This window comes from Oryzias melastigma, linkage group LG17 (genome assembly GCF_002922805.2).
Source record: "Oryzias melastigma strain HK-1 linkage group LG17, ASM292280v2, whole genome shotgun sequence".
Lineage (NCBI taxonomy): Eukaryota > Metazoa > Chordata > Actinopteri > Beloniformes > Adrianichthyidae > Oryzias > Oryzias melastigma.
In genome coordinates this window covers 19,333,439-19,360,249 of record NC_050528.1, presented here as the reverse complement: position 1 = coordinate 19,360,249, position 26,811 = coordinate 19,333,439, and the positions used below count along the sequence as shown (strand labels likewise).

Below are 26,811 nucleotides of genomic sequence, written 5' to 3'. Positions count from 1 at the left end.
CCCACAGTAATCTCCATCACAATATAATTTTAAAAACTAAAATTACTAAATCACTCACTTAAGATGGTTAAACCTATTGATCGCTAATCATATCACTTCTTTTGGTTTACCAAATAGGGATTTATCTTAATGATTTTTCTAGTGAAAAACAATATGTATATATTTTGTATTTTTGATAGTTGATTTATATTGTTTTGCACAAATTTTTGAAACTTGATTTAAATGATTTCTCTAAAAGGAAAATGTAAGTTTTTGAAATCCAATCAAACTTGTAATTAATTTTTTATTAATTTAAATTAATTTTATAAATAAAAATGCTTTCATTCATCCACTTTTGTTACAGCAATAAAAATTCATTTTCTCTGAAATACACCAACCTAATCAGCTAACCAAACCAACCTACATTTATAAGTGACTTTACAGATGACATCCATTTTTAAAACGAAGCTTAAAACCAAATTTGCAGCCAAGCTTTTAACTTTTTACTGCTTTGATATGCATTTTAAATTATTTTATTGCTTTTATCTTTATATTTGATCTATTAGTGTTCTCTGTGTTTCTTTGTAGTCGTGTCAAAGCGCTTTATAAATAAAGTTGATTTGATTAATGACACCCACAGGATAAATTATTCAGTTTTGCTCCGACAAACTTTGTACAACAGATTAAGGTTTTTTGAAGCATTTTTCCACATTTTAAGCATCAACTGATCAAAATCTTGATGTGGACCTTTAAAGACTATAAACCAATACCAAATAAAACCTAAAATTGAAGCAATGAAGAAAAAAGTGTGGGACAAAAGATCAAATGTCCCAAACTGTCTTGGAGTTTGGCTTAAATTTAGGGAGGAAGCTTTTTTTTGTCCTAGGAATCATTTTTTTGGCAAATTTTGAGGATGTGCAGAATAGCATCAAACAAATAAAGGGGAAAAAAAGAGAAAGATTTGTATTTTATCTGCAATAGTTTCTTATAGAGCTTCACCTTTAACACTACTGCAGTCTTTATGGAGAAGAGTAGAAGACAGCTTTGTTCTTGTAAGGTCGAAACAGAGCAAAAAGCACGGCTCCAGGCTGCTGGTGTTTCTGCATTCAGCCTCATTCATTAGACGCGATGCTCAGAGGGACATTCCTTAATTAGACACAGTTGGTATGGGATTTATAGGGCACCACCATTACCTTGTTGTGGAGCCTGCATGCTGACAGTGACACATCTTTAAGAGATGTTTAACATGAGAGTCTCTCAGCTGCAAATTTGTAGAAAGTTGGCCCAAAAATGTCTTTAAACACGTATCACTAAAGAGACACTGAAGTCACCATACATCCCGTATGAATCTATAGTCAGGTCCCTTTTTAAAGCCTCATCCGTCTCCGCGACACAAACTAATTTGTTAGTTTATCGTCAATGGCTGTGTCCGTGTGCATCCATCACGGCACCCCAGGCCCCGAAATGAGGAAAAACTAACAACACACACATCTACTGTTTAATTTAATCACGTGAACACAGACACACACAATGCACCCAGAGCTGCTGACTCTGGGAAAGTCTGTACAGATAATTACAGTGCGCCTTACTTTACTGTGCCGACGGACATGATACCCCATGAAGAAAGGATTCTGGAGGGAACAAACGCCGGCCCCTCAGAGGGGTCGTCGTTTCAATGTCGCACAGAGCAAACAAAAATATGAAAGGAAGATGTCGCCTTACACAGCTGGAAGAAGAGGACCGTCTGACCATCTCCGACATCTGGTCCACTTAGAATTTAGAACAGGAAGTTTGCCTTTTATGGTGTTCCTTCTCTGAGAGGACAAACATATTTGTTAAACTAGCTGAAATGGAGGGAACTTGTGCAGGGATCACCTAGAAACTTTTGTTTTTCTTAAAAAGCTGGTGCAGTCAGAACATATTTCAGTTTCCACGTATAATTTACATTCAGAGATGCTCATGAGTCCTCTTATACAAGTCCAAGTCTGAAGTCTTTAGCTGTAACCTCAAGTGTCAAGTCTCAAAACTTACAGTTAAAATGAATATTTTGTCATTAAACTACTTTAAAACAACTTGAGGAGCCAATTATTTCTGAATGTTTCTGTGACCAATTGCAGGTAAAAAAAAAAAAAATAAGTAAACAAATTAACATTGTACACAAGTCCCAAAACTCAAGTCTCAAGTCCCATCTCTAATTATAGTAAACTAAAGTGTTTCAATAAGACAAATTGGGGCCAAAAAAAGTGTAACAAAAGACAGGAAATCCTCTGACATAATAAAACAGCCCCAAATTAATGGCTGTATATGAGAACTGGACTGAGTGACCCTTTTCCTGTTGTGTTTAAACAGGAAGAACCTGCTGGCTCCATTAGACTTCAACTGAGAAATAAAATCATTATATTTGTTAGAATAACCATTCTTGCTCTGCTACCTTTTTTTTATGTTTCTGCAAATCTTACATTTTTATATATTTTTTCTGTAGTGCAAGTTATAAACGAGTCAATCATGGTCAAGATAAACCGCCTTGGAGTTTGGAGTAGAGCGCCTGTCGAGCGTTGGGCATATTTTCTATAGCCCGCTTTCGGAGTGTGGACTTCCAATAAGCTCACTCCTGATTGGTGAGAGTGGTTGCCATTAAAATGATAATTAAGATAATTAAGATTCATTCATTCAAGACCAATCACTGCTTAATAGTGATTCCTGTTTCCAATATGGCGGCGTCTGTATAACAAAAACATAAATGGACGACTGAATTGACTTCATTTGGTTGGGACTGAGCGGTCCAGACCGGATTAAACCGGTATGCTATTTTGAGCGTTTCCATTATAAAATGGACCCATTAGGCCAGACTACTTCGTACCGGTTTTGGTCCCCCGTTGGCTGGAGGTCCAAAGAAAAATGGAATGTACCAGTTAGGGCGGAGCTTCTGTCGTCACACGAGAGGACACCTTTAATGTCAGCTTATTTAACTGCTGGATAAAATGGTCTCCAGTGATGCTTTCACTGACAGTAGTTTTATTAGATTAAAGCCTGAAATCTAGTCTGTTTCATTTCATTTTCCCACATTCCACACACTCCAGGAGTGTTTTTGAATCTTGCTGTTTGAGGACCATCTGAAGTTATCGTCTCTTCTCCTTTTCCTTTCCTGTTTCTATCTATTCTAAAATGAATGCCCGTAAAGCTGAACACTATATGCCTGTCGATGAAGTCAAGTAAGTTCCTCTATATCGACATAGACGTAGATGGGAATGTGTGCAAAAAGTCCCACAGAAGCAGTCTTTCCCTCTGTCCTTTTGAGTTCATGTACTGCATGCAGCAGGTGGTTGAAGCTCCTCCACCTGCGCGCGTCCTTTCTCTCAGAGGATCTGCTCGGTGCTGGAGGCGGACATGTCTAGAAGCCTCCAGGCTGCGCTGGGGTTTAATTCCTCCTGGTCACGACACAAGGCCCAAACGTACATCATCCTCATCACCTTCTCCTGTTGAGTGGAGGCAGGAATCCCAGTTAGACCCACAGCTGGAGAGCAGATTCTGTTAGACTTAGTTAAAAACTGACAACCGGTGTTTAAAGAAGATTAACTAACATTAGATATATATACACTCCAGCATCCTGCTGCACCACACTAATGCTACATCCTGAAAGCTGATCTAATTTCAACCATCAGGGGGATTTGCTGCATCTATTAGATTTACTGCTCTGCTGAAGGAAGCAAGACATGACTGACCGGATCTCCTTCCACAATGTCTCCTTTGGGGCTGCGGATCACCATGACAACCTGAGCCTGGAAGGTGATGATCAGCACCGGACCCTGGTCCATCATCTTACCCATCGCCAGCTACGGGATCAAGAAGCAAAGAAAGACATGATCAGTCAAAGGCGCTTTGCTGAAAATGATTCAGACCCTCAACTCTCATCCAAGAATCACTTAAAGTTCTAATCCGATCATCTTTTAATCTAGTGTAAATATGTTCCCAGTGCTCTTTTAATCATGATTACGCCGTTTTTAGCCAAAATAATTGTTTTCTAGGACGGTTTCTGCAAAATGGTAATAGTTTGATAAGAATTCACCTCCAAGTTAAGCGCAAGACCATTGCCGCAGAATAAATATGACCCCATTTCCCATAATCCATCTGTTTACACTCTCTATTGTTAGTTTTGAGCCAGATGCCATCCAAGGATCTAGTCGTCTACAAGTGGATGCATCAGAATGAAGCAGAGCAGAGAGAATGTGTCCTGATTGTAGGTTGGATGTATTATATGTGTATTAATTCAGGACAATTTGAATAATTTTAAGATTATTTTTTGTTTTATATGTCCTCAATCATCAGAAAAATGTAAAAAAAACATGATTTTCATTGGAGTGGGTCTTTAAACAGTAAAGATACAATGGTGTTCTCTATTTACACCGATCTATGAAAGGTCAACTGAGCCGTGAGTCACTCTCATCTAAAAGAAGTTGACATTTAAAACATAAAAAACAATAACTCAGTAATGCTGTTATTCTAAAAACCTCCTGAAACCAAGTCTGCAGTCTGGACAATTTCTGATTCAATAAGAAATATGGATTTATGTTGACAAATTTCAATCTGAAAACTGATTTTGCTTGGTTAGGGAAATAAGGTAATGATTCAAAGTAAAATGTAAAAATGCTAGTAAAAAAAAAAATACTTAAATTAAAAACTGACAGAAAAACTGATTTTGGTCTAAATAAAACCTGAGAAACCATTTGTGTATTTGATGACTCTCACAAACTGCTAAAATAACTTACATCTATATTATCGATGTCGAGGACTTTAGACTGGAAGAGGAGCCCCAGAGCTCTGGCCTGCTGGATGGGGTGGGCCAGCTGGCTGTAGGTCTGAGGACAAAAACATGAACACACATCAACACAAAACCTCACAAGAATAAGACAACAAACACAAAAATCATGTTGAAAAGCTGAAGAAAAAGAGAAACTGTGTTCAACTACAAACTGTTTAAACCCTGAGTTTTATCCTTTACCGGACCTTGAAGTGACTGAGACAGGTTACAGCATTCATTATTTGACCTAATTTCAACATATTATATTTTAAAACAAAAAAAAAAAAAAAAATTTGAACAACAAAATAATAAAATTCTTAAAACGTTTGGTTTCATATTATGTTTCCCAGCACCGAACTGCACCAGAAACACCCATTTGATTTATTATCATAACTACTACTTAAACCTACAATTACAGTTTGTTTGACCTGCATGCATGAAATCTGCTTTGCTGGGATTTTCTGTGCACCATCTGCAGGAAAGGAAGGAAGTTTTACATGCAAACTGATAAGAACTCCTACAGGAACTCTGACTGAAACTTCCCATGGCTGCAAAGAATAATTATTGTTGACTGTTTGAAAAGACTCTTATAGATCGATTCTTTTCTGTAACATAGGCAACAAAAAATTCTAATAAATGTGAGTAACGGCAGATTTAGTGACAGTGCGAGAAAATATCACTCTGGGTTTGTGTTTGTTTTCTTTCTAAAGATGTTTGTCTTTGCAGAAATCACTTTAACAATGGTCAAAGAAATACCCCAGTAAAATGGTAATTATCTTACTGGTAAAATGGTAAATATCTTACTGAGACAGCTTTAACTGAAAATAAAAGGTCAAAATAAGTTGATCTGCATTTATATAATGTATTTTTCTTATTTAAATCTAAAAGAAAAAGTTGTTTAACCTTCATCATGCCATGTTGACTCTGCCATCTACCTAAAACAAATTCAGTTTACCTCTGATCCATAATGATAAAGTCCTCCACCACTATTATGTATAAAAGTGTCTATTAATCTGTAATCTACAGCGAGTCTGTAAACATTGGAGCTTAAGAACTGATTCAATTTAAATGCTGTGTTTGTATAAAACTTACTGCTTCGTAGCACCAGTCCTTTAATACATCCAGCTCTCCACGGACCATAGCCTGCAGAGAAACAAGTGACACACAGGTGTAATGATTCACAAAAAGTGACCTAAAGGAGAGTTATATTATATTACTGTATCACCGTCAGCAACAAATGAGCAAACTCCCATTACGAGTAACAGTTTTCATCATCACATATAGTTCATTTGTCTTCTAAGTTATAATAAAGTGATATGGAAACCCCATTCTGATAAAAGCAACAAACCTTTTTGCAGAACCAGAGCTAAAACAGAAGGTCTGTGTTTCATAAGAATAAGAGTTTAAATGTAAACTGAGCAAAGACAGGTGAAGCTGAGAGGTTAGAGGCTTCTGCTCACCTCCAGTATGTTAGGAATGATGTCTTTCTTGCATTGTTTGAGAAAAGAATCTTTGTCAAAGCTGGGGTCAGCTTTCAGGATCTCTGTCAGCACCTCGGACATTTCCGTCTTGGAGAAAAGACCACCTGGAGACACACATGAGCAACACAGACTCAAAAGAGACATCACACTAAATTTGAAAAAGAATTAAAAGATAGATGTCAGCAAGAAGTTGTAATTTTTCTATGTTAGTAGTTAAGCAAAAACGTTTTATTGTTGATATAAATAAATATGGAATCTTAAGGAGTATTACCTAAAAAGTCAGTGACTCTGTCAGTCATGGCTCTGGATGCTCTGATCAGAGCGTTGTCACTTTCATCGTACTTCATCTTCATCTCAAAAAATCCTGAAGACAAAGAAAAATAAAGATGAGGATGAATTTGATTTCAAAATGGAAAGCATTTTGTTTTGCTAGTTTATAAAGTAAAGTCTAAAATAAACACAAAAGCTTGCAGTTTAGTACAGAATATACTGTTGATCTGCCGCCCCCTGATGTCATTTCTAGGCAACTACATCCCTTTTTAGATGAAAATATTTCACAATATTACAGTTCTTTCCATTTGGCTGATAAATATACTTACGGTTAAAAACTGTATTATTGTCTTTGAAGTCTTTCCACTGCTGATACCATTTTGAGTCTTTGTGGAGGACCACACCCATGGCCTCTCTATGGCACAAAGAGGTTGAAGAAAATACTTTAGTTAAGGATTCAGCAACAAACAATTTGTAATTGTTTGGAAATTTAAAATGAAACCCAAAATTGCTCACTCGTTGGCCTCAAACACTCTGGTCCCACCATCGACGTCTTTAAACCCAAAGTCGCTCCTCATCCTCAGCTGAGCAGGAGCCCTGTAAGGGCCGGCATCCTCCACGTCAATCTCTCTCTTCATGGATTCCACACTCTACAAAGTTGAAATGAGAATTTACTAAGTGGAAATAAAATAAGTATTGTTTAGTGAGTCAGAAATGTTTCAAAAATGCGTTTTCATTCCTGACCTGTGAGATGGCTCTGAACGCACTGGTTGTGCCGAACTTCTCTCCCCCTTTGGAGACGGACTCGGCTGAGTGTGCGGCGGTCTTGGCTGCCTCTTCCATGCCGGCTTTAATCTTTTTCCCGATGTCTGTGCGTCCGACCTCTTCAAAACTCTTTTACACAATACAGAGAAGCATTAAACTTCAAGTAGATAAACTTAATTGAAGAGTGGAGAGTCATTCAATGTGCTAAGATGTATGCTTAGAAAAATCTATGTTTTTTATTTCTCTAGTAGCCTACTACCTCTTTGACAGTCTCAGCAACAGAACCGAAGGTTTTCTTAAACACCTCAGATGTCTTCACCGTCTCAGCCTCAATAGATTTCTAAAAGAAAAAAGTTGTAATCAGCTGCTGAAGAGACCAAATTCTAACCAAGTTAGATGACAAATCCTCACATATTTCCTGCGAGCTTGCTGAAGGGCATCCGACTCCTCGAGCCGCTTGGCCTCTTCTCTGAACTTCTTGATGTTGTCTTTCATCTCCTGGTTTTTACTGAACTCCTGGCGGAGGTTATCAACGAACTCTCCCAAGAAACCTTTACGGCCTGAAGCATATCGGACCTAAAGAGACAAAGAAAAATTCAAATTTGACACACAAGACTTACATGAATAACTAATAAAGTTAAGAGATAAACGGTGACAAAGAAAAACAAAGAGAAGCTATCTACAAATATTCAAAATTTTACATTTTTGGTATATTCCTGTACTATTCATTTTACATACATGATCAACACTTGTCATTATTTACCTGTGCAGCAGCTGGGCTCCCGCATGACCTGAAAACGCCCCTTCTTCCCACCGCAGAGACCAGAGGTCGAGACCAGAGAGCCAAGGCATTTCTGCCAAGTAGCTAAGAAATTGAACAAATAATGTTAAAGGTATAAATATAAGTAATTTCAGACATGGATTTAAGCTAAAATTGATGTATCCAAAGGTTCCAACAAGTTCAATTAAAGTTTATTCTTAAGACCAATTAACCTCTTTTACAATCTTACAAGCTACAGGTGCAGTGACCCTCAAACACTTCCTCATAAGCTGAAGGAAGTGACTATTCAGACGTAATTACGGTTATGGTTAGTGGTAAAATGTCTGCAGACAATGCAGCTCTTTCTATAAGGTTTTTGTTCTTGGTTACACATAAATATGTGTGTATATCAACAGTCAATCAGTCAAAATAAATTTTTGCTTCTGAGCCAGCACTTAATAGCTCACATGTTCAACGATTAAATCTTATTTAGGGCTCCACAGTTAACTAGTTTAATTAATCTTTTGATATAGATGTTAATATTTTTTAAATCTGTACATCTGTAAGTGTAATAGAAGCAAGAATCCTATAGTTTTGAACTTGCAAATCTTATTTCCGCTCCAGAAAGCAAAAACAGTTTATTACATTTTATTTGGGTCTTAAATTATGTTGTCAGTAACTTGTTTTCTTAAGTAATACCAACTCAACGTAGTTACTCCTGTTTCAACCCCTCAAAAATCAAAAGGTTTACAATACTGCTATTTTTTTAAAAGCACTGTTTTTGTTCTCATCTTCCAAAGTATGTTCGATTTTATCCTATAAACTTCAGTTTTGGGGACTGACGAAACTAAATGTTAACAGATTTATTCTGCTGGTGTTCATAAAGTCACGTGCAACATTTGAAAAGTAAAATAAATGATAATTAATCTCAACTGAGGTCAACTTGTTTCAGCAGTTGTTTATCTTAAACTGCTGTGGTTGACCTCAGCTGTTAACTCGTATATTATCTAACCTAAACTAAAACAATGTTCAGACCTGACTTGTATTTTTTCGCAGAATCGCTGAAAAGCTCTTATTCTGATGCAACAAGGCCTCAACTACCGATGTCTGACCTAAACATGGCTAAAACAACACTAATGAAACGTCTGTGGACATGTCAGATACGAGTCTAAATAACAAAAAACTCTTTATTTCGCTAAAACAATGCATGTCAAAACGGACAGCGCCAGATAAGCATATGAATGATGACTAACCTCGTAACACCGACACACGGACGCTGCCATCTTGGTCCTTAACGAAGCACGTGCGTCCTTGCAGCAGCAGCTGACTGTCCGGTGAACCAATGGGTGCGCAGGATATTTAGGGGCGGGGCTTCGTTTAACATTTTAGTATCTCCGTTAACGCAGTATTGCTCAAAAGTGTTTCATATTGTAATCAAAAAGATTAAGCTTGAAACGGGAAAAAAGGTAAATCTTTTTTTTCGAGTTCTATGGAAGGGGGACTTCCGCTTCCGGTTGGGGATTTCCGGTACAGGTTGTTGATGTCTGCCGCCAGATTATTATGGTTTATTTTGGTTATACAGATAACCAAAAGATATAATGAATCTAAAAATATATAGATATAACCACAGTGATAGCAATCAAACAAGTCTCTAATTCGTGTTTAGAGCTCATATTGGGATTTAATTTATTTTAAATTAATAAATGTGTATCTAACTGCTGCGTGCCCTGGTGCTAAATTAATTCTGTCCTCATCAACTTTTTAAAATGTGCTCAACTTCAAAGAAGTACTACACACTAACAGTTACCCCTTTTTCTATTTCTATGTTTTCAGCATCATTGTACTTGATATTTTTAGCTTTGACATTTTTTTTAATATTCAAGATAAAATTGTGCAAAAACGAAAATCTAATCATTTAACTGACACAGTAGCTTTCAGTTATATTCCAGCTAATTGTGATTTTTTTTTTACATTGTAGAGTCAGACCCATGACTAAAGAATGACAAAACTCCCTTCAAGTGTTTTGAAATAAATAGAAGAAAACCAAGAGCCTATTTTTCCCCCCCTATTTATTTATTATTATTAATTTTTACCAGCAACACTGAAGTACATCCTGGAGGGATCCAAGATCAGCCTCAGTCAAGGCTGCTACACCTGGTAACAAAACCTGGTGTCTTTCCAGCGCTGGAAAGACAGAGATCAAGCGTAAATGCGCTTCCTCATTTATAATCTCATTGGCAGCCAATACTTTTTTGTGCAGGAGTGTCAATCAATCTTTAACACCACCAGTACAGCTGACATTGGACAGCTGGGTAGAGCATAGGACTGGAGGATGTTACCTGCAACAGACTGGCGACCTGTCCACAGTGAACCCTGCCTATGCCCATCAGCCGGGTTAGGCTCCAGCACCCTCGCGACCCCAAAAGGGAAAAAGCAGACAAGAAGATGGATGGATGGATAACAATACAAATTGATTTGGTTGATAAAGCGTTACACCCCTAATGCATGTAAATACCTAAAGAACTCAGCCTTAGAACAGCATCTGGACCAGGGGTCTGCAACCTTTGACTGTTAAAGAGCCATTTTGAAGGATTTATTACTGAAAACATTCCAGTAGGAGCCATTAAGTCTTATTTCACCCTTTAGAAAAAGAAGACACTGATTTGCATTTATAGTATTGTTACTATTATGTCAAAAACAAATACATTTGTTTGTTCAAGTATAAATAAAACAAAAACATATCTTATATAATCTATTATTTATTTTAAGCATTATCTTATTTCTCTAAAGCCAAAGAGCCACAACCGATGGCTGAAAGCCTCAGGTTGCAGACCCCATCCCTCCATCATCCATTGGCATGCTGCTAAAGAGCGCCCCGCGTGGAAAGAATGGGCATTGCAGGGCTCGTCCCCTCCCTCTGCAGGGCTCCCAGCTCTCCCCCCTCTGACAGCCGACAACACTGGCGCAGCGTCTCCGCACAGACCTTTAACCATATTTCCCTGACAGATAGCGACGTTTCATCCCCACACTTTCCCTCATCCTCCTCCGGGGACGAACGGTCGGAGTGGCCTGGTCCAGAATGGGGAACCGAGACGACGAATACGATTTCTTGTTCAAAGGTAAAGAGAAACGCATGCAGAAGAAGGGAAGAGGATGCCTTCATCTTTTTATGTATAGCCTCTTAAAACTGTGATTGTTAATTTGTTGACTCGGATTGCGTTTAAACAGAATAGTGTTTTCCAATCCAGCTGTTAACACAATGCCGTAAAATCTGAACGCCCGCAGCGAAGTCTGACGGGAACGCACGCGACACCCAAACAATCTATTAAACTGACGTGAAGTCGTGAATCAGGTTTGTTTATTCTTTTGAGGGCCTTCATCTACTGACCAATAGGAGCCACGAGGATCCTAACTTTATTTGTATTTATTTTGACAATCATCAGGTTTTGTGTGAGAACCAGGTCCAGAAAGCCTCCTTTGATCCTCCTCTGGGCTCCTGAGCCACATTAACATCCCGGGCCTGCAGGAGCCAAAAAGGCCATTTACATGTAACAAAGTATCCTCTGTGGGATGAATAGGGCATCTGCCGGAGGCGAGGGATCTCTCCTCTCCTCTCCTCTCCCTCCTCTCTGCCTCCTCCACCGAGGCATCATCCGAACCCCCGTCCGAAGCAGGAAGGGCAAGGCGGCCTGGAACTGTCGATTCAGGGTTTGATGAGGCGTGTTATCGGCTTCCTGCAGCCTGGAGGAGCCGGAGTCCGCTGGGACGCAAAGTTCGGCTCCGTTTCCCCTTTGTCGAGGAAAGAGGAAAAACAAAACGCCTCCACCTCTGCAGAGCACAGCCCATCTGTTCCACCAGAACCCATGTTCCTGAAAACAATGCAGGGCTCTAATCATCCTCATCAGTTCTGCTGCTTCATACAAAGGAGTCCCCAAAGAGACTGCTGGCTTAACTATGCAGCTGTTTATGACATTTACAGCAGTCAACAACATGATTTACTCGTGTTTAGGTTATGATTTAAAAATAGAATAAACGAGACAATATAAAAGTGAGGATTTAAACTAAGCAGTGGAGGATCTAGAACATTTATATGGGGGCAGAAGACTTTGGAAGGCTGACAAATCAGAAAAACAGAGTGGAAGTCCATTAAATATTGGGATTGGAACAAAAATGGATTTGGCGATGTATCACAATACTTTATCTGGCAATGTGTATATTTAAAATGCTGACAAGGTGATATATTTAATTAATTATTCACAAGCGTTCTTCAACGTCTTATTTTTGTTTTCCACCTAATCCCACTAGTAGTGGATAAGCTATTTAGCAAAGTTGAAAATAAACCACTCTATGCCTTCAATTATAGAACCTTATTGGTTAAAGCACATTAATTCTATTTTTTTTCTTATCCTGATAAATAATTTGTTGAGGTAATCAGGCAATATTGACTGTTCCCTATAAGAGCAAATATTTTTTATTCTACCAAAAGAAAAGCAACATAAATGTGTGGGTAAAAACAATATGAGATACAGTTAGTGTGCTTGGCGTTGTGATGATTAAATATAATTAATTTTACAATTTTATTACCATGAAAAGTGCATTTATATTCAGGTAGAATTAAACTCTTAAAAAAAATAGTGATAAAATGTTTTGGTACAATCTTGGAATATATCATGATATACATCATATCGTAACCTACAAATAAAATTCCCTCAAAGTAAAAAAAAAGAAACAAGAAAAATAAACTAAGAAGTAATAGAAAAACTGATCACCTCCCCTCTTATGACGGTAGATATTTTTAATAAGAGTAGGAGTTAAATAATAATTATATTTTACTCTTAAAGTTTTTGGTGAAGAAACCAATGAATACCTTAACAAAAAATATTTTTCTGTTTTTTTTTTCTCCTTCTTTGTCCTATTTTTGTTTGTATTTTCTTTTGTTTAATATATGTAAAAGTACATTCCACGTTTATTTATAGGATGTAACATCCCCTTGTTTGTTAAGTGGTTTACACTTTTTTGTTTGGGCCATTAAACTTAAAATAAAAAGTCAGAAAAATGGCTTTCCATTATATAAATCAAATTTTTTATACCTGGTGGAAAACCGCAGGTAATCACGTTAACCCTTGTGCTCTCTTATGGGGTCCAAATGACCCGACTCTTATAATGATGTGTGATCCCTCCCTTGACAAAGTTGGACAGAAGTGGAGAGGATTTCATGTCTGCCATGGATACCAGGGAAGATAAAAAAGTGGAGGAGAAAAATTGGGGTCCAGATGACAATACTTTTAATGTAAACATGCCTTGGATAGCACAAGTGGTACAAACTTTCATAGTTAAAAAACTGCTTTTTAGCTTTTACCTTTAAAAGTTCACTTTATAAACTTATAGTTAATATATTTTGCATAAATGACAGTTGTTTTTACTAAAACTGGACCTTTAATCCACTACGTACAAATACAAAATTAAAATAAAAGACTAAAGTAATTCATCTGTTGTCTTTGTCCACAGTCGTGTTGATCGGAGACTCTGGCGTCGGGAAGAGCAACCTTCTCTCTCGGTTCACCCGGAACGAGTTCAACCTGGAGAGCAAAAGCACTATTGGGGTGGAGTTTGCCACGCGCAGCATTCAGGTGGACGGCAAGACGATAAAGGCTCAGATCTGGGATACAGCAGGGCAGGAGCGCTACAGAGCCATCACATCAGCGTGAGTCCAGCTTTGGAGCCAGAATCCTCCATGCTGAGGGTCCGATCTCGTATGTGTTTTCTACTGCAGAGCTGGAGGCGGGGGCTTCATCACAGCTCTTCTGTATCAGTCCTTCCTGTTGAGCAGCAGTTTGTTTTTTCTGTTACAGATACTACAGAGGTGCAGTGGGGGCGCTGTTAGTTTACGACATAGCCAAACACCTGACCTATGAGAACGTGGAGCGCTGGCTGAAGGAGCTGAGAGACCACGCCGACAACAACATTGTTATTATGCTGGTCGGCAACAAAAGTGACCTGCGCCACCTTAGGGCTGTCCCCACAGACGAAGCCCGGGCCTTTGCAGGTAACAAACAACCCCCACAAGTTTGGAGTTTCTGCTCTAGAATGGATGATTAGAAATATGTTGAATAGGATTTGCGATTTTGGCTGAATCCAAATACTTCCCCTGCCCTACATTTGGCCCTCCGAATGGAGAGTAAAACGGTGTCTTAAAATTCAGACTTCACTCCCACTCGATGACATCATCAATCATTTGCGTAACTGCTAGCTCTCGAAATACATAACTACATCAGTTTTGTAATTTTAAAAAGGTCATGCTAAAACAAAAATCATTGCTTCATTTAAATATGAACATCTGTGCTTCAGAGCACACCCACATGAAGAAAAGGGCTTCTCCTCGCAATGCGGAACACCCTCGCAGTGGAGGGCTCTGCATCCCACCGCCCTTAAAAGAACTATTTCGGACACCCCTACCACTTCAAATCCCCCTACGGATGGAGAGGTAGGGAGAAACCGTAGGAGAAGAATTTGGATTAGGCCATAAAAACTTTATTGCACCAACATTAGGTTTTATTTTGAATCAAAAATAAACTGAATTGAAAGACCTGCTCCAAGGAAAGTCGTGTTTTTAACATGTTCTTGTAGCATTTTTCTCTTGAAAGAGAACATAAATGAAGAAAATTAGTATTAAAATTATGTTTTTGAGTGTTTCTGTATTTAAATTGTTGTGAATCAGTAGCAAAGGAAAAACATGCAGTTTGAAAAAGCCTGTAGCAGCGATGTTGGTGCTACAATCGGCAGGGTACAAACTCCATGCTCCGCTCCGTTTGTAATGCATCCTCTTGTAGACAAATAGATCCATGTTCGTCTTTGTTTTCCTCGTCCGAGCTGACATCTGGCTCCAAAGTGCACTGCTAAGGTTAAGTTGGGGATGTGAGGGGCTGTAAGCTAGAGGGAGAGTGTAAACAAAGGGATGATGGGAAGTGAGGACAGGCTTACTCCATGCCAACAGTCCCGCCAAATCAGAGGTGAATTTTGAATAATTTACTGCACAAACTTTGTTCTAAAAAACAAGCGTTTTTTTATTTTGGCAAAAACAGCATAATCATAATTAAAACATTCCACTGGGAATGTTTTACTTTTTACAATAGATGAACAGATGATTGGAGTGGGACTTATAAACTGATTTTATTTACCTTTAAAAACATATTTTCTAAGTGTTTAATAAAAAACTTTTCTAATCTTTCCTTTGTTTTCAGAGAAAAACAATCTGTCATTCATAGAAACCTCCGCCTTGGACTCAACAAACGTTGAAGAAGCTTTTAAAAACATCCTCACAGGTGAGTGTGTTCAACACAGCTGACACCACTAGAAAACCAACAGGAACCACAGGTAAACACGGCGTTCACGGCTTTTGTTTTTGCAGAAGAATTAGTCAAAACATTTGAGGAAACTGGGTTTTTCTGCTCCTGATAGAGCTGGTTACCACGGCAACAGACATAGCCTGGATCTACAGGCTGACTAGAGTTCCCTCACACTATTAACATCTTTTTGCTCAGCGGGGCTGTAACGGCGTCACATTATTTCATTAATCAGATGATGCATTATCTGAATCTTTTAGAGGCTTTTTTGTTCAAGTTGATTATTTTGAAAATGTTACCGGCAAGATTTGAGTTTGAGAATGGTTGAAATGTTAAATGAATAAAACCAAAAGGTTCACTAATTTAATAACTGTCCTTTAGTTTGACAAAAAAGCTACTACCGGTAGTCAACTTCTCCTTACTGGGATCATTCACTTCCTCTTTCAGCTCAGGTTTCAGGTTTTTTTAACACATGGTTTGAAAGGCAACGACCTGAGGCTCAAGTGTGATGACTTTGGGTTGATTTTTTTCTGTTTTCCAGAAATCTACCGCATTGTATCACAGAAACAGATTGCTGAGCGATCTGCCCACGACGAGTCTCCGGGAAACAACGTGGTGGACATCAGCGTTCCACCAACCACAGACGGTCAGAGAGGGAGCAAACTACAGTGCTGTCAGAACCTGTAACCCACGGCAACCGTCCCTCCTCACCTGGGTCAATTATTAATTGAAATCTTCCGTGTTGATATGCTTCCATCCAGCCCCGGGTGCAACGTTTGTCTGAAACTGCACTTTTTTTTTTTTAGATCAGTGGAGTCAGTTACATCAAGGCACAAATTGATCAATCCCAGAGAGACGTGTTTGATATCGAACTGTAATCTGACCCAGGTACAGCCCGCTACATTCTGTTGCAAAAACAGGACTGATGGTACAGCGTAAGCAGCTGCAAAACTTAGCTAACTGTAGGACAGAGCAGCAGAGGAACCTTGCCTGAGACCTTGTAAGCTTTGACATATGTTTGGTAGATGGTTATTACCGCATGCCGGAGGCCTTTTTTTTTTTTTTTTTTAAACGCTGCCTTTTTCACTCGTACCAGCACTCCTATTTTTCTGTCTTCTCTTTGGTCATTTCAAAAGTGGTTGTGACGCTGCTGCTGCTGCTTTTTCCATTTCGTGTAAAATATTCTTTTGTTTTAACAGCTTGTCTGCTCACATACATCATATTAGTGCCATGAAATTAAATTTTCCAATATTACTTTAAGTGTGGCATTTATTATCACTTTATGATTCTGCATGGAAGAGTATTGTCCATAAAAACACGTAAAAAAAAAGATGGTGTGGAGCAGTTTTGACCTCAGGATAATTATAAGGTATACGAAAAAAACAACATTTTTACTCTTTTTTGTTGAAACTTCATAGAAGTGGAGTTTAAATGTGAAACTCTTTCACGACAAGAACACCATAAATGCATTATTTTATCTGATTATTAAACAAAATTAGGAAAAATCTAAACAGTGGAGGAAACAATTATTCAATAACTTATAAGTGCAGAAACCGGCTCACAAACTACAAGAAACGTCTGATCTCCATGCTTGCTAATAAGGGTTTTGTCACAAAATATTAAGACTGTCAGAATTCCCACCCCAACCCCCAACTACTAAAAAACTACAACTGCTGGAGAAAATATGTGAACCCTTGAAATTACTTGGATTTATGCATAAAGCGGACACCTAATTGTGTTCAATAAAACATAAATTGGTGTGATTTAAGTAGGTAATGTTCTCTCCATCATTGGGATTTAAATTGAGATAAAAAGCAAACCACATCATGTGTTCACTCCGAAAGAGTTCACAAACTTCTCTTGCAACTGTATATAGTGCAGAACTATCTAGTGCCCTAGATATTAAAAGCAATTTGGACACCATTCTCACTACTTTTTTTCTTTAGACGTCACAGACTTCACAAAGTGAAAATCTAATCAACATGATGATTTTACGACTTTTATTTATGACTCTACTGTGTTCTGATGATGAAAATGTTGATGGTTCATTAAAAAATTACATTAAACACTTATTTCCCCCTCAAAAATTGTTCAAACGCAATGCATTAGATTCCCTAATGTAGTGAACATTGATGCACACTAGTTTTTTTGCAAAGAGTTCTGGGAGATTTCTCAGGCACTCGATTTTGGAATTGTAGATTCAGATAGAACTACAAAATGATGAATGCACTATATATACATATATTATTATATAGAGAGCAGTGAAGGAATTTGGATATTGCCCAAGTCTTTCCAGGAAGACGGTTCAAATATTTCTTTTATGAATATACATTTATTTAAATTCTTGACTCTCTTTATGATTTTCTGTTCCAATAAACCTACAAACCAGTCGATTTCTTTTTAAGCAAGTGATCAAACACTTATTTCGTCAACAGTAAGTAACTTTCTTTTTGTTTTTAGTTTCTGGCATCGTGTCTGGAAGCAGAATTTTCTGTTGTTTTAGACTGGCTAATCTTAGCACCTTAAATGACAACTTAAAATTTTGGTTGTGCATAAAAAGTGATGGAAATTCATGTTGTTTACGCGTAATATGTGCACTCTGATAGATTCCCTGCACATATTTTTAGAGCTGAATTTTGTTGTTGGCCACACATTTTTAAGGCAAACTTTAAAGTCCTATGAGCTGTCACACTCTAAGGTGTGTGAAATGTTTTTTATTCATCCCCTGGGGGAGTGGTGAGCTGCAGAAAAAGCCGCGCTCAGGAACCATTCAGTAATCTTAACCTTAACCCTTCCTTTGGGTCCAAAAATAAAAGTTCAGCAATGGTCGCACATATTTCAAAAATTATGTGCAAATAGACACTTTCTTCATTTTTTTTGTGAAAGGTATTTAATGACAATATAGCGTTGAGTTTCTCCCCAGACTCTCACTGCGGTTGTCCAGAAAACAAATTGGTTAAACATCAAACAACTACCTTAAGAGCAAAGCCACAAACGCCCCCACTTCAGAGTCCCTCATGTTTTATTGCACAATAACCCAACTTTCCATGGATGAAGCAGGAAGACTACAAAAACACAAAATACTTTTAGTTTTACGCTGCATACATCGACTTATGTTTTTTAAGAAACTTATTTCTCTTTTGCACTTTTGCCAAGCACCAGCCTGCTCTGATACTTGTGGGTCAAAACCTTCAAACTGGCATTCTTTTTTTTTTTTCTTAAACACTGATCCTCCACTTTTGTTTGGAATCTGGTGGTGATGAGACCGGTCTTTTTTTCTATAATGAATGGTGCATTTACACGTGGAGCAGGGCTGCTTGCTAATACTCTTATGACACCAGAAGGTACGCCATCCTGTCAGAATACTTCCTCTAGCGTTACCGGCGCCGCCGTAGCGTCGGTTCTTGAGTTTCCGTCCCGCGTCATCCCCTCACAAGTGCCTTTGACACATGTCACTTCAACAGTAACACGGCTGGATTTTCACTCTTCAACAGCAACATAAAAAGTTTAACAGGAAAATAAGATTTTACAGACAAGGACTCGGGTAGGAGTGACTGTTGTCCTCTACTTGTCAAACAAAGAAAAAAAAAAAGCAGTATTCACATCTAAGCTTTATCAGTCATGAACTGAAGGTTACTATCTGCCGCAGGGTTATCGTTTGCCCATTGTTTAAAACCAGCTAGATAAATCGTGAAGGGGTATCAGAATATTAGGTAGTGTATATTATACTGCAGTAGCATGCTGAATTATTTATATTCTGCTACATTAGCTCGTGTCTTGTTATTTCATAAGTCTGTAACTTTAGTTCATTATCCACATGTCCGCTTAATGGCGTCCCAACACTGGCTGTCCGGTGACGGCGCAGTTCTCCCGTCGGACGACTCTGGAATGAGTTCTTCTCCGAAACCAGCATTGTGGTCAGCCAAAACTGTGTTTTCTCCAAGTGCTCCAATAAAGACAAGCCGAGGAACGGACTCTTCCTCCTCAGAATGGTCCGTATGAAGTGCAAAAGTTTAGTATTGTGATTAATTCGTGTTTAGAGAGTACCAGGGTGGGCTCTTGTGATGTTGTCGTATTTCTTTTTTTAAATATTCCTTTTTTTTCCCCCAGCCATCCTGCACTCATACGATGGTCTCATCAGTCATTTTCTTGGTCGACTTGGTCGGCACCGAGCGCTGGGTGGTGTGCATCCCTTTCATGTCGGGCATGAGCAGACGCACTTTCTGATTGGTCCGCCTCCACTCCGAGTACAACTGACAGTGATACCGAAACGACACCTGAGATTGTAAGGGATGAGAGTGGCGGAGGGGAGGGGTGGGGAGGGAAAGTCAGGAGGGAGAAACAGAGCAGCCGTCATTTAATCAGACGAAACAGATTTGAGACAGAGCAGTGATGAGGCTGGACAGGACTTAGGCTGAATACGGAGCAGAACAGTCTTTAAAAACATGAGTTTGGAGGACTTTTTGATAACAGTTAAAGACCCACTCAGATAAAAATTGCGTTTTTAACAAGTTCTTGAGGCATATTTCTGATGATGGAGGACGTATTTAACTAAAGTTGCACATCTGAGAATTTTTTTTTATTCAAATGATTGTAAATCAGGAGCAAACGAAAACTGTTTGAAAAAGATAGAAAGTATGCTAGGCAGCCACACAGTCTCAGCTCTGAGCTCTCTGCAATAAGAAGGGGAAATGGGGGCGGGGTCTATCCTTATCAATGGCCCCGCCTATAACTCAGAGGTAAATTTCAAGTGAACTCCTGCCGCTCTGCAGAAACTATGTTTTGATTTTGACAAAAAACGATATAATCAAAATCAAAGAGCTCTAGGATCGCTTTTGAAATCAAAAGATAATCAAAGTAGGTCCTTTAGAATGTGTGTCACATAAAAATGTCTTAACTGCGTGTTTTTGTTTGAGTTAGAGAACTGCAAACGTTAGCTTTTGCTATTTTAATGAGCTACACATTCATGCACAAACATGCTACTTCTAAATAAACTTGGATTAAAAAAAACTGACCGATGAAGACGAAGAAAAAAATTATTCAGAAAGTCCTCTGGTTTTTCTTACATTTACCACTATAGTTACCACTACAGAAACTCCATATAGTGAAAAAGTGTTTTAGTTTTGAGATCAGAATTACCTAAATTGCAAATAAAATGTAAAGTTTTAAGACTAAAACTACATAATTTGTAAATGAAAATTTTAAATATTTGCTTTCAAATTTTTTTTTTTACATTTGCAACACAAATTTTTTCAAATTAGTAGTCCCTCATCTCGCTTTCTCACTATCTTTGACTCTACGTTCATAAGTTTGAGTTTAGTGTGGCTCCATAGATAAGGAGATGTTTCTTCAGATTCTAAGCTCAGTTACAGTGGAAGGAGTCAGAAATGCAGCAGTTACCAGTGTCCAGAGGATGTAGATAGTAAAGAGGGCGATGGTGAGGGCGATGAGGCCGACGGCCTCCAGTCTGCTCTTCAGCTGCAGGTGATCTTGAGCCCCCCTCAGACACAGCCACCCGGAGATGGCAGCCAGGGGAGTAATCAGGAGGAAGCAAGCCATGTCACACAGCAACGTGCGCTTCTCGCTGCGGGGGCCCGGGTCCTTCAGCCACTGCACCAAAAAATTAACAAAAGTGGGGGTTTATTTTGACAAACAGAAAATAAAATCTGAAAAATGTTGAGTTGAACTAAATAATTAACAAAATAATATTTAAAAAGGGATAAAAAGGAGGTGCAAGATCGCCATGGAGTTCAACAATAAGATTATCTTGTTGATAAGTTGGCTGTGGTGCAGCGGTAGACCGGTCGATCTCTGATCAGAAAATTGCAAATTCAGTTCCCTTAGGCCAGGGGTGTCAAACTCAACCACAGGGGCCAAAATGAAAAACACACCTTATGCCACGGGCTGAATAGAATAAACATTTATTGAACACACTAAAACTACATTTTTTTTAAACTTTAAAAACTTTTAAACATTACTATGAATAAAAACAGGGAGGAATAATTTCCCTCTGGAATAATAATTCCAGAATAAATAAACTTAAACCTTATATAACTTTTAATATTTTACCCTCCATAAATATATATTTTGTCAAAATTATACAAGTTAGAAATAAGCACAAAAAGAAGACCCTGTTTACTGATGTTCTACAATTGCACAAACAGAGCAGGAAAAACAAAGATGTCACTTTTACAAGTAAATTATTACTGCCAGTTAATAATAACATTAGAACTATAGAAAACATTTTAGGAAGAACTAAGAGAGTTTAAGTGAGCTTAAGACAGCTGAACCACTGTGAATGTGTGTTTGCATGGCCGAGGAACTGTGATTGCAAAATATTTTAGGCCTTATAGCAAGGTAAAAAATAAGTTCTTTATAAATATACGCCATTTACCATCTCATTCTCACACTAAAAATATTTCTCAACAGTTTTAAAATGATAACATTTCTAACAGCTACAACATTTTTCTCATTATATAAAAAGGGGAAGAGACACATATGTTTGCATCTGGACCTTTCTCACCTGTGTGAGTGGTTGTGGTCTCCGCTCAATAGTGAATTCTGTGTGACAGAGCTCACAATAGCTGGTGTTGGAGGATGAAAGCCACTTTTCCAAACAGCTCTTGTGCACTTTCCCAAGCGTACCGGTGCAGTCGCAAGGGGAAAGCAGCGTCTCCCCTCCAGCTCCTTCATGACAAATCCGACACATCCCCACATCGCTGTGCGGGACAACAAAAACACAAAAAATGTGAGGGGAAATATTGTTATTCATGATATTATTGATATGCCCCATAAAAAGTTTTGCTGCTCTGTTGTACCTCTGCAAGCTCACTGCTTTGACAACCGTGGAGAGTGGGCGGCCATCCTTCGCTGTAACCTTGGCAACATACTGGGCTTGTGTGGTAGAGTCAGACTCTTCTGAATCCTTAGAAGCGTCAGATTCCGCGTTCCCAGAATAATCACAAAGAGAGCCAGGCAGCTGGCAGCACCCTGAAGAAGACATGGCTCATCTGAGGTCAACAGAGATGAAGAGGATGGTGAAGAGTCTCCGAAAGATGGTCTGATCCCAAACTTCCCTTCTCCTCCTCTCCACCTAAAGAGTGAACGCTGAAGAAGAGGAAAAAAACATGAGTTAAAGATGATTAAACATTGCTGACATGTGAATTTCAAAATGTGTTTTCTGTGCATCAGTGATGCCATGTTGCAGTGACAAACAGATTATATCAGGTACTTTTAAATGAACATGAGTGTGTTTCCATTTTGAAAGCATTATTATTGATAATCAATCACCATTGTTTTTAGCTGACATATTTTTTTAAAATTGCACCACAAAGTATAAAACAGATAAAGTGAATGAACAATTATTAACCAAAAAAATATTATAAAAGGCTCATTCAAATCCAATTTAATCCTTTCCGCTCACTTTGATTATTTATTTTTGCTGTCATTATCCATTAAAATAAATAAATCTAAATAGTATTTTCAAAATGATCTTTATAAACCACATTCTGTACCAACACGCCGCAAACAATTGATGCAAATAAGAGTAAATCACATATTTAACTTATTAATGTCAAACTCTGATCATCTTTTTAGTCATTTCCAAAGTGTTACCAGACATCTTTTAATTATGACTGTACCGTTTCAGCCAAAAATAAAAACACCTGTGTCAGACATAGTTTCTGCAGAGCGGCAGGAATAGACCCTTTTACATGACGTCAGACAACAACATCATTGCCATTTTACGGCTTTTTTTTTTAAATTTTATTTCATTTAGTAACAATGCCTTTCATCAAAATAATACTAAATCAACACAAAATAGTTAATAAATGAAAAGGAGCAGAAAGAAAAAAACTTCTGCCCCTATTGCTAAATGAACAAAATTAAATCATGATCTTTTACATAAATATTAAGGACATATAAACAAAAATACATACACATTTACATAAACAGTTGTTTACACAACCCTAACTTAATTCTACTTATCTACACTAGGTCCAGTGGTATTACAGTGGTATTACATTTTACACAAGTTTTATGAAATCATTTTTCTACGTATTATCTCTAATATTTGCTTAACATTTTCCTCTTAATTACACTTTTAAAGGCAGCAATTGTTTTATACATACTATAAAAAAATATACATAGTACCATCAGTATGAGATGTAGAGCTGCAGAAGATCTTTTCTGCCCTGTTAAGTTGCTTAAATTTTCATGTCTATAAAAAAAAATCACTGAAAACAGAGCAAAAGCAAGACAATTGAAGAGTGTCTTATATTAAAGTAAAACAAATTACTGTTGCATTATTTTCTGATGTAGCTCCCCTTTGATTTTGCTCATAACCATGTCTGATCTGTGGGAAAATAAAGGTCAAAAAAGGATTAAAATTGGAAACTGTCAAAAATATATAATGAAGTGACTAATGCCACATCATTCTAAAGCGCTGAACTTTTTCTTGGCCGCACTTTTTTTTGAAAGTTGAAAATATGTGGCTTCATAAATGGACTTAAAATATTTATTGTGCCACTTGGTAAACATTCCTATTTTAATATTTACCCCTTAAAATACTCCATAAAACAACAAATACTTTTTATTACAACAACTAAATTTAGCCATGTACACAATAAAAATACGTGTGACCAACTAACGGAATTACATGTGACCAGCATGAATTTTTTTAATCAGTTTTTGTGCTCGATCACTCTTAAAATACGTGCAAAATGAAAATAAGGCAGAATAGAAAATGCTAGAATAACATCTGCTCAAATGAAAGGTTGATATTTTCAATAAAACCTCAAATATTGGAAGAAATCATAAATTTGTATGTTGAAATGTTAACATTATAAGAGAGGAGGAAAACAGTTTTACGCAAGACATTAATCAAGAAAAAAAATATTGTACAATTTTTCATTACAGTTGGTAAGGTTACCCTTTATTATTTACATAAAATTGTGCTAAAAAGTGTTCAGCTGCTTGAAGTCACTTTACACAGTAGCGACGATGTCGCCATTTTGTCTGACGTCACCATGAAAAGAGTCTATTCATTAGAAATTCCACTCTAAGTTATGGATGTGACTTTAGTCGCATATTAAGCCTTCCCCTATTTCCCATCATCCCTTGGCTTACGTTTTATCCAGCAGCTTCCAGTTGCTCACAAACCCAACTTAACATTACAAGCTCAATAAAAATGGTGAGCAATAATGGAGCTATGCAGCCCGTACACTTTCCAGATGCCAGCTTGAATGAGAAAAAGAAAGACATAGATGGAACTATTTGTCTGCAAGTGGATGTATGGGAATGGAGCGGAGCAGCTAACTTGTGGTCCGCTGACTGTAGCTTCTACTGCTACAGGCTTTTTTTTTTTTAGCTGCGTTCTTTTTCCATTTGCTCATAATTCACTATTTCACTAAGAAAAAAACTAGAAATGCTATTTTAACTTTTTATATATGTCCTTCAAGAAAAAAATGCTACAAGATCATATAAAAAAAAACCAAAATACATGACTTTAATTGAAGCTGCACTATTAAAGACTAATTGAATCTCAGAAAGTATTTTAATGCATTTCAAATCAACTGATTATTCCTGATCTTTTATATTTGTTAAATAAAATAGAGGTTTTCATTTATGTTTAATTTCCTGCAGAAACAGGCAAACTGATTATATAATGGGGTTACATTTACAGCAATTGTTTTAAATACAAAATATCGGTTATGATATGATTTGTTACATGCAACAAACAACCTGCAGTGCTAAGAATACTGTTCACAAAAATAAGCCGATTTTTTTAGCCCTTCGCTACTATTTAATGCAATTTCTGCTTAATGCATCTGTTAAACAGCCGTATACATCTAATAATGCTAACAGTATTTACAGATGAGGGTTTTTTTTCCCTGACCACAGGAATCTGAGAAAAAAATGCAAACGAGCCTGTGCAACCTACAGACTGACACGGACTGACACTGTTCACCAGTCATTTCTGCATAACTCTGTCAAATAAACAAGTCAAACCTCATTTCCCTGGAGGGCCATAATGATGTATTTACGGACAAAAATCCGAACGCCACTGCAGTCATCGTACTTTTAAAGCCCTGGACGCTTATCTCGTGATCAGCACGAAGAAAAATCAAACGCGCACTAGCATTTCTATAGTTTGATTACTATTACGATAAAAAATGTGTTTCCAACACAGTAAATGTTGTAAATAAGGCGGAAAAAAGACATTATAGTAAATGCTACTCACCCGGAGGCCTGCCTGTTTTTTCCCCCCTCTTTCCTTGGCCTTGTATTTGTCAAGCACAAGCTAGTAGCTGTGCTAAGCCCAAGCTACAAATTATGACATTGACATTTAGGTAAATAAATTGCGACAGGAGGGGATACAAGAGACGGGCGTGACTCCTGTATCCTCCCCATGTCGTTAACATAGGCCTACCGTCAAGTAAGATCAATACAGACTGATATTAGAAGAAATTTCTGCCAAACTTGCTAAACGCAGCTAACGGAGCTAAGTGGCTAGCAACGGGCAAGCCTGTCTCAACAACCCTCAGCTGTACGCGTATCACGTGACACAATGCTACGTTCAATGTCATCTGTAACATTCCCATCAGATAGTTTAATAGAGACTTGTAGGTGTTTTTTCTTAAGAAAGTTTGGTCGTTTTAGTTATTTTGAAGTAAACACTTAATTTTGTCTGACATATTCATATAAGTTTGTTTTAGTATTTGTGATACGTTCAAGTTCACAGTCAAATGTCCCCGCTGAGCTCAATTTTGGGGGATTTAGGTGCCTGCCCACAATACACAAATATTAATCAAAACAAAGGATAACCTTTCATACTTTCAGGTTATAGTCATGTCATGCAAAGCCACTAGGTGGAAGTCTCTGTTTGCAGAAATGAATTGGCATTCTTTTGGCTAAACACAGCTTTCTGTTTTTTCTTGTAAATATTTGATTAAATTAGTTAATAAAACAACAAACAGTAGAAAATAAAATAAAAGGTTTGCGACAATGAATTACTGTTTGCTCAATTGCTGAACCCGTACATTTATTGCTGATTTAATTTTGTTTTAAAGTATATTTACAGATTATTTGACTTGCAAAAATTAAATGTATTAATTTTTGATAAAGATTTGTGTAAAATTGTATTTTAAAGAGCAAAACAAAGGCCGGTTGGGTAATTATGATACGAATATTCTTAAATGTATCTATTATTTATAATTAATTTGATTTTATGATTTATTTTACATGCTTTTATCTATCTTTTTAGCCTTAATCAACTTAACAACAAAGTTGGAAAAAATTGAATAAATATTGATGCCTACAATATAAGAGAGGAAAATAATCTGTCATGCTAAGTCATTTTGGAAAAAAACCAACCCACTTTTTTATAAGACTTTGAAATGTTTTCCTAAATTTAGA

General features: G+C 37.5%; 3 protein-coding genes across 7 annotated transcripts; 1 reads left to right on the top strand and 2 right to left on the bottom strand.

The window, feature by feature from the left end:
- Positions 1-1,463: 1,463 nt before the first annotated feature.
- On the bottom strand, positions 1,464-9,535 carry LOC112147185 (mitochondrial import inner membrane translocase subunit TIM44). Its single transcript, XM_024273381.2, has 13 exons — positions 9,307-9,535; positions 8,057-8,158; positions 7,705-7,869; positions 7,553-7,633; positions 7,273-7,422; positions 7,045-7,178; positions 6,858-6,943; positions 6,530-6,622; positions 6,238-6,362; positions 5,870-5,920; positions 4,746-4,835; positions 3,702-3,812; positions 1,464-3,455 (listed from the first exon to the last, which is right to left on the bottom strand). The coding sequence occupies exons 1-13, from the start codon at positions 9,334-9,336 to the stop codon at positions 3,336-3,338; spliced, it is 1,338 nt and encodes a 445-aa protein (XP_024129149.1). The 5' UTR covers positions 9,337-9,535; the 3' UTR covers positions 1,464-3,335.
- Positions 9,411-16,726, top strand: LOC112147186 (ras-related protein Rab-11B). 3 transcript variants are annotated; one of them, XM_024273383.2, is made up of 6 exons: positions 9,411-9,519; positions 11,060-11,172; positions 13,562-13,757; positions 13,906-14,099; positions 15,295-15,375; positions 15,938-16,726. In XM_024273383.2, exons 2-6 carry the CDS (start codon positions 11,133-11,135, stop codon positions 16,081-16,083), a joined length of 657 nt encoding a protein of 218 aa, XP_024129151.1. In that variant the 5' UTR covers positions 9,411-9,519; positions 11,060-11,132; the 3' UTR covers positions 16,084-16,726. The 3 variants fall into 3 exon arrangements, with proteins under 3 accessions (XP_024129151.1, XP_024129152.1, XP_024129150.1); XM_024273384.2 differs by lacking the exon at positions 9,411-9,519 and having other exon boundaries at positions 10,946-11,172; positions 15,938-16,111; positions 16,203-16,726; XM_024273382.2 differs by lacking the exon at positions 9,411-9,519 and having other exon boundaries at positions 10,948-11,172.
- A 1,541-nt stretch (positions 16,727-18,267) lies between these two features.
- LOC112147613 (E3 ubiquitin-protein ligase MARCHF2) lies at positions 18,268-25,971 on the bottom strand. Of its 3 annotated transcripts, XM_036216410.1 has the most exons (6): positions 25,637-25,971; positions 23,693-23,749; positions 22,215-22,503; positions 21,920-22,115; positions 20,797-21,006; positions 18,268-19,673 (listed from the first exon to the last, which is right to left on the bottom strand). In XM_036216410.1, exons 3-6 carry the CDS (start codon positions 22,397-22,399, stop codon positions 19,518-19,520), a joined length of 747 nt encoding a protein of 248 aa, XP_036072303.1. In that variant the 5' UTR covers positions 22,400-22,503; positions 23,693-23,749; positions 25,637-25,971; the 3' UTR covers positions 18,268-19,517. The 3 variants fall into 3 exon arrangements, with proteins under 3 accessions (XP_036072303.1, XP_024129898.1, XP_036072304.1); XM_024274130.2 differs by lacking the exon at positions 23,693-23,749; XM_036216411.1 differs by lacking the exons at positions 23,693-23,749; positions 25,637-25,971 and adding an exon at positions 23,548-23,646.
- Positions 25,972-26,811: the final 840 nt, after the last annotated feature.